The following is an 8,006-nucleotide window of genomic DNA, read 5'->3' as shown; positions in this document are numbered from 1 at the left end:
TTTTTTTTTTTTGCTTATAGCTGTAAGGGTAAAACGAGATGTAGTGTTAAGTACATTGCATGCCTACTGGGATGTCCAGTTTGGTACCATCAGTATGTTTTAACAAAGTTTCCTCTTGATTTCTAGTATTCAGAAGATATGAAGCACAAAACCACTCTTCTGGAGCTTCAGAAAATGTTTACATATTTAATGGTATGTTTGAAAGGCATGGAGAAAAACTAATTAGATCTATCCTTTGATAAAACTGAAAAAAATTAACATGAAATTTGTTGCATTGTTCTTGTTAACCTTTAGATTCTGTTACTTCACATTGAATCTTTTGATTTTCTCTAAAAATATTTTATCTACTTTTATTTTATGCATATGAAGTGTATTGCCTGCATGTATGTAAGTGGACCCATGTTATGCAGTGGCCTTGGAGGTCAGAAGAGGGTGTCAGATCCCCTAGAACTGGAGTTACATACGGTTGTTAGCCGCCATGTGGTTGCTGGTAATCAAACCTGGGTCCTCTGAAAGAGCGGCCAATGCTCTTAACTGCTGAGCCATCTCTCCAGCCCCTCTTATAAAGACTTTGTAACAGTCATAGCTCAGTTGTCTATGTTCTGCTAATTTGTCCTTTATATCTAGTCTTTCAAATATAACAGGGTCATAGCCAGGATAAAACATTCCAAACATGCTTTCCTAAAGGGTCCTGTCTTTTATGCTTGATTTCTCTGTCTCTCTTCAGTTCTTGCTTCTATAACAATAAAAGTGATCATTGTTTTTTAAAAGATTGCTCATATGAGATTAATACCTTGATTAAAACTGTTTAGTTTTATTTATGAACACTGGTTTTCAAGGTCTGATGTATGACACTTACTCAGTATCACCCCTGTTAACTATAACCCCTTTGAAACCCATCACCCAGTTGTTTTTCCACTTGTGCATTTGCTAATGACAGCTCTCCTTCCATTCTTCTTCAGTATATGTCTCTGTGTTCTTCCTGTTGTCTAACTAGAGATTTCAGACTAAACAGTTTCCAAATCTCTATGTCTCTCTTTTGTTACATTCTCTTGTATTGAAGTTAACTGTCTTACCAATTACAATCTTGAACACAGATATAATGTCATATAAATTCCTGTATTCTAAGTCTGAGTAAATTTTTTTAAGCAAAGTTAAAAGACATGTTGATGTTGACCCCTGCACCCCCCCCCCTTTTTTAATCTCTTCCCTTTCTCCTCTCTCTCTCTCTGGAGATAGGGTCTTGCTATGTAAGCTGACCATGATCTCAGAATCCTCCTACCTATGAATGTTGGCATTATAACCATGCTGCCACCATGTCTAGTTTCTCAATTTTCCCTTTAAGAGACATGGGACATTTCATTTGAACTGACAAAATTAGAAACTGCTGTTTGAACTGCTTTTAATGAAATTTACTTGAAGAAAGTTCAATGTGCACAAAAAGAAACTTGACTTACATGTTATTTCATGCTTCACAATTCAAATCTGAGTTCTTTAAGTCACAAATTCCTACCTAGAAATTCCTATGCCTCAAAATGGTAATTTCATAAGGTTAAAAAATGAAGATCTAATACCAAGACCATTAAACTGAAAATACCATGCAAACCCAATCAAAATTGAAATAGAACATTGGAAAAAATCTTTGTTGGGTGGGGAGCTAAGAATGATGGCCAGTTATTTTGAGCCTAACCTAACCCGGACTACATATTAAAACCAAGTAGCAAAAAAAAAGGCAGCTCAAAACTTTCTTTATAGATTTATCACATGCTTTGTTGTTTTGGGTTTGGTTTGATTGGTTTTGTCTTGAATTTTTGAGCCATGTTCTAATATAACCCACGAGGCCCTGATACTCCTTGTGTAACCAAGGCTTGTCTTTAACTCCTGGTACTCCTGCCTCTGTCTTCTTAATGCTAGGATTACAGGTGTGCCCGAGTTCACATGGCTGTTTTGGTTTCTTGGGTTTTTTTTTTTTTTGTTTTTTTTTGTTTTCTTCATTCATTTAGTGTCTTTGTTCTGTCCATTTTCTTATTTTATAGAATGCTCCTTTCACCTTTTCTCTTGTAGGAGAGTGAATGCAAGGCATATAACCCTAGACCTTTCTGTAAAACATACACCATGGATAAGCAGCCTCTCAATACTGGGGAACAGAAAGATATGACAGAGTTTTTTACAGATCTGATTACTAAAATTGAAGAAATGTCTCCAGAACTGGTTAGTGCCAAAATTATGAAAAATTTCTTTGACATTTGTATAAATTTGCATTTTAATCACTGACTTTCATTTGTTTTATATTAAAGAAAAATACTGTCAAAAGTTTATTTGGAGGTGTAATTACAAACAATGTTGTGTCATTGGTAAGTATTGTTCTGTTTCATTGTATTTTGTTGTTGGACTTTTTTATTAGGTTATCATAATAACTAATTTTTGTCTGTTGATTCATGTAGGATTGTGAACATGTTAGTCAAACTGCTGAAGAGTTTTATACTGTGAGGTGCCAGGTGGCTGATATGAAGAATATTTATGTGAGTAATACTGTACATAATTTTGAGATTTATCTTACCCTCTTAGCTATTTATATATAATGTCTGTTGTTGTGAAAGGAAATAACAGTTTTCACACATTTTATTCTTGCCCTAATATTTAAGTAAATATTGATAAATGTAGCTTTATTTCCTAATCAAAACATAAATAGCTCTCAAAAGTTAAGATTTATGTGAGGAAAAACATTTTTTATTAAGATTAAAAATTCACATTTTTAGCTTGGCTTGGTGACACACGCCTTTAATCCCAGCAGAGGCAGGCAGATCTCTGTGAGATTGAGGCTAGCCTAGTCTACATAGTGAGTTCCACACCAGCTGGGGCTATAGGGAGACCCTGTCTCAAAAAGACCAAAATAATAATAATAATAATAATCCACCTTTTTATAAAATGTAATTGATCTTCCTTTGTGCATTCTGACCAAATTGCCTGTTGTCAGTAATGTAAACCTTCCAATGTGGTTTTGTACACAGGAATCTCTTGATGAAGTCACTATTAAAGATACCCTAGAAGGTGACAACATGTATACTTGTTCTCATTGTGGGAAGAAAGTGCGAGCTGAAAAAAGGTATGCGTTTTGAAATGTAATTTTTATTGGTTTGCTAAGTCATCTAGTAGAAGTGAAAGACAGACTAAAGATGAACCAGTATTAACCTATTTAAAAAACTATCTGTAGGGCCAGGCATGGTGGCGCACGCCTTTAATCCCAGCACTCGGGAGGCAGAGGCAGGCGGATCTCTGTGAATTTGAAGCCAGCCTGGTCTACATAGTGAGTTCCAGGACAGCTGGGGCTACAGGGATATAGGGAGACCCTGTCTCAAAAAGACAAAAAAAGAAAACCTATCTGTAGATATAAAATGATGCTATTAATGTACATAAAGTCTTACAATGATTCCTATAAAGTCAGCTATTTGTAGCTCAACCTTACATGACACCTTCTGTTATTCAGTGAGCTATAATTTAACATATAGATTAGGGTACAAAGTGGTAATCTCTAAACTTGCAAGAAGTCTGGGCTTTAGTGGTTTTTTGTTTTATAAATTTTTATTTATTTATTTCGAGTGTATGAGTGTTTTGAGTGCTCACAGAGGCCAGAACCAGGGCATCAGATCCCCTGTAACTGGAATTACAGATGGTTGTTAGCCGCCATGTGGTTCTGGGAATCAAACCCGGGTCCTCTGGAAGAGCAGCCAGTGCCCTTAACTGCTGAGCCAACTCTCCGTCCCCAACAGTGATCATTTTTAATAGAGTTAAGTTTTATACAGTACTTGAAAATTTTTTTCTTTTATTTTTATGAGTGTTATGCCTGTGTGTATATAAATAGACTTTGTGCATGCAGTACCTGTGGAGGACAGAAAAGGACATTAGATCCCCTGGAACTGGAGTGACAGACAGTTGTGAACTGCCATGTGAGTGCTGGTCACAGAACCTGGGTCCTCTTCAAGAATAGCAAGTGTTCTTAATCACCCAGCCATAATCACTGAGCTGTGTCTCCAACTCTTTATTCACTCCATTTTATTTAGACATTCCTTCTTTCAGAATTTTCCATGATTGAATTCACTCAATACACAGTCTTGTAATAGATACTGTTATTGTCATTTCTAATTTAACAATTGAGGATAACGGAGTCATAGGAAAATTAAAAGTAGTTTCCAGTGCTAGTCTCTTAAGACAAAGCATGCAATTAACAGATTCTAGGGAAATACTTAGTCCAGATGAATTTGAATTATTTTCAGGTGGAAATGCCTTCTTATGACTGGATCTTGGAAAGATAGCTGAATCCAGGTTAGATTTGTGAGTTAGTTAAATATTCAGTGAAAAAGTATTGTATACATTTTTTATACTGCTTTCCAAAAGTTCTTCCTTTCACATTGTGTATTTATACTATGTCGGGTTTTGATCATAAATACTCTTCCTCGGTTTTACATTTTTTTAGAGTATATCTTTATAATAATAGTTTTGCTATCTTCAAATAAAATTTTTTTAACCGAAGCTGGAGAACTGGCTTAGAACTTAAGAGCACATACTCCTCTAGGCTAGTTCTTTTCTCAACAGGTGACTCAGAACCACCTATAACTGCAGCTCCAGATAATCTGTCCTCCACAGGCACTTGCACTGACGTATACATATCCACACACAGCCACATATACAAACAAAATTAAAAACAATAAAAATCAAATTTTTAGTCTTGCAGTCTGTTTTTCACTTGTAATTATTTTTTAAAAAGATGGAAGGAGAGAACCAATTTCTGACCTACACACACACACATGCTATGGAACAGAAGTGCCTGTGCACGTGCACACAGTAATAATATATTTAAATTATTTTAATCATAAAATTGTTAAATACTTGGGTTTGTTTGTTTTTTTTTTAATTGTTATTGTTGGACCAGGCAAAATAGCACACACCTTTAATCCTAGCCCTCAGGAAGCAAAGATAGGTGGAGTTCTGTGAGTTCAAGGCCAGCCAAAGCTATCTTTTAAAAAAAAAGCTGCTTTTTTGTTTTTGAGACAGACTCTCAAAACAGGCTGCCTGTGCCTTCCAGATGCTGCAGTTACAGGCATGAGGCTCCATATGTCTTTTGTCTTTGAAGAATGTTCTTGGGTATGGGGGGAAAAAAAAAGAATTGGAGATCAGTTGCTACAGTGCCAATAGATAAGCTGATGCAAAGATTTTTTTCAGTATACTATCAAGCACTCTTACATCATTTTCAAGTTTTCCTTTTCCATTTATCCAGTATATGTCAAAGTTTTCCAAATTGCTCACCTAGCCAGAAATTCCTTTCCTTATTCTCACACGCACACACTGATGGAGTTACTGTATGTCCTACCTGGCCTGAAATTGTTTCATTTGCTTTTTCAGATAGGGTCTCCCTGTTGTCCCAGCTGGCCTGGAACTCTCTATGTAGACTAGCCTGGCCTGGATCTGCCTCTGCCTCTGCCTCCTGAGTGCTGGGATTAAAGTTGGGTGCCATCATAGCCAGCTTGACCTCAGGTTTTGTTTTGTTTTGTTTTGTTTTTTTGTCTTTTTGAGACAGGGTCTCCATGTAGCCCCAGCTGTCCTGGAACTCACTGTGTAAACCAGGGTGGCCTTGAACCTTCAGAGATCTGCGTGCCTCTGCCTCCTGAGTGCTGGGATTAAAGGCATGCACCACAGGGCCTGGCCTCAAATTTTTAATCTTCTGCTACAGCCTTTCTATGTACAAGAATTTCAGTCATGAGGCTGGAGAGATGGCTCAGCAATTAAGAGCACTGACTACTCTTACAGAGGACCCGGGTTCAATTCCCGGCACCCACATGGTGGCTTCGAACTGTCTTTAACTCCAGTTCCAGGGGAATCCGAATCCCTCTTCTGACCTCTGCAGCATTGCACAACACAGGTACACTCATGTATATGCAGGCAATACACTCATACAGATAAAATAAAAATAATAAAATATTAAAAAAAAAATTTTCAGTCATGTTCCCATTATGCCAGGTTCTGTGAAAATTGCTTAAGTTGGGTTTGAAAGTTCTTAGTTTGGTCAAGATTTTGGTCTATAGGTACATTGAATATTAAGTGGAAATTATAGTAAAAGACCATGTTGTGCATTTACTTCTCAGAGCAAACTTGGAGACATGATATGAGCTTGTTTCTGTTGGGTAGCCTGTGTGAAGTAGAGGATAAGATTGGTTACATATAACATCAAATGATTAACTGGTATTGGGATGTGTTTGAATTATTGATGTATTGGAGCCATCAAAATATCTTTCTGAAAAACAGTGTAAATATTGAAAATTGCATATTAAGACCTTTACCAATACGGAAGTATTGAGATGGGCCTGAGATTTAGCTCAGTTGTATAGTATTTGCCTGGCATTCTCAAAAGTCCTGTGTTCAACCCCTAGTACTACAAGGAAAATAAAAGGAACAGAGAAAACAGTAACAAATAAAAGAAGCAAGTACACAAAAAAATTAGGCTAGATGTAGTGGCTCTTGGAATGCTGCAGCACATGGGTCATGAGTTTGAAGCCAGCCTGAGTAACTTAACAAGAGATCTTGTCTCAGTGACATAAGACAAAAGGCAGAGTCCAGTGATGAGTATTTGCATGTCATCTGTGAAAATGTGTTCAGTCTCCAGTACCATTTAAAAAAGGTGATTTTTTTTTTTTTTTTTAAATCCTGGAAGCTGTGGAGATGGCTCAGTCAGTAAAGCTCTTGTCTTGAGAGCTTGGGTACCTGAATCTTCAGAATCCACATAAAAGCCAGGTGTGGAAACTAAAACCTATAACCTCAGTGATGGCAAGATGAGAGACTGACATAAGCAGATCCTGCTAAACTCACTGGCAGGGTAGCCTAGCCTTTACTTTGCAGTGTGCCAGACCAGTGAAAGACCCAGTTCCAAACAAAAGTCACTGACCTCCACATACACACCATTTCATATGTATACCCAACCCTTACATAGAAGAGTTGAAACAGTGAGTGGTTAAAAGGGTTAGGTACTGGCTCCATTTCCAGTACCAGCAAAGAAGTAAGAAAATTCCAATAGGATAGTAACTTAAAATTTTCACAGAGAAAAAGCAAAAACTGAATGAAAGTTCTGAAGAAAGTAGTTTCAAACCAGGCCTGCTGACCCAGTACTGTAATCCAAGCTACTCAGCAGTCTGAGGCAGGAGATCAATCACAAGTTCATGGCCTTCCTGGGTACCTGAGACCTTGTCTCAATGTGAAAAAGAGGCCCGGAAGTGTAGCTCTTAGTTCTGAATTCACTCATCAATACAACATCAAAGCAGTGTTGTTTTCTTTGTTCATGGACTAGAAGTGGGATTATGAGGGTACATGGCATCAGAAACTTGGCAGTACAAATAGGAAGATGGAAGCAAAAAGACCTTTGGGGGCAAATGGCTTGTAGCTAAAGACAGATGAGCATGTTTGAAAGCAGAGAACGAAAAGTCATATTAAAATTGCTTCAGAAAAGTTGGTGTTTTTTTCCACAGACCAGTATGTATTTGAAAGGAATGATATTGTTTTGCTCTAAAATACTATAATGGGACTTATGCAAAATGGAGTCAGTTAAAAGTTCCTCTGTGAGTTCAAGTCCAGCCTGGTCTACATAGTGAGTTCCAGGCCAGCTGTGGCTACTGGGGAACACTGTCTCAAAAAAAGACCAAAAAAAAAAAAAATTCCTACAAAAAAATACTTAAAGTCTAATTTGATAATTTGGGGGCTGTGTCACCATCAGAGCCCTTCTAGTTTACACACACACACACTTTGCTCTTCCTGATAACCTTCCTACTTTTGGAAATATTCTCTTATTTTGTCTAATAAGATTTTGTTGGAGCATCTCATCCTTCCCCAAGTAGTTGTTCATCCTATGTGCTTTTTTTTAAAATAATAATTTGTTCTTTTTTTAAAATAATATTTTTATTTTATGTGTATGTGTGTATTGCCTGCATGTAGGTAAGTGCACCCATGTTATGGACAGTTGT

The 8,006-nt window shown here is 37.0% G+C and overlaps 1 protein-coding gene across 1 annotated transcript in view; it reads left to right on the top strand.

Moving 5' to 3' along the window:
* The window catches only part of Usp34 (ubiquitin specific peptidase 34), a 239,249-nt gene that overhangs the window by 171,624 nt on the left and 59,619 nt on the right, over positions 1–8,006 (top strand). The window contains exons 44-48 of the mRNA XM_008844481.3: positions 127–192; positions 2,065–2,211; positions 2,298–2,354; positions 2,445–2,522; positions 3,012–3,106. Coding sequence (XP_008842703.1) covers positions 127–192; positions 2,065–2,211; positions 2,298–2,354; positions 2,445–2,522; positions 3,012–3,106 — 443 coding nt within the window. The remainder of the gene's footprint in view (positions 1–126; positions 193–2,064; positions 2,212–2,297; positions 2,355–2,444; positions 2,523–3,011; positions 3,107–8,006) is intronic.

Source organism: Nannospalax galili, unplaced genomic scaffold, assembly GCF_000622305.1.
Source record: "Nannospalax galili isolate Female #2095 unplaced genomic scaffold, S.galili_v1.0 scaffold682, whole genome shotgun sequence".
Taxonomy (NCBI): Eukaryota; Metazoa; Chordata; class Mammalia; order Rodentia; family Spalacidae; genus Nannospalax; species Nannospalax galili.
This window is presented reverse-complemented; position numbering and strand designations above follow the sequence as displayed.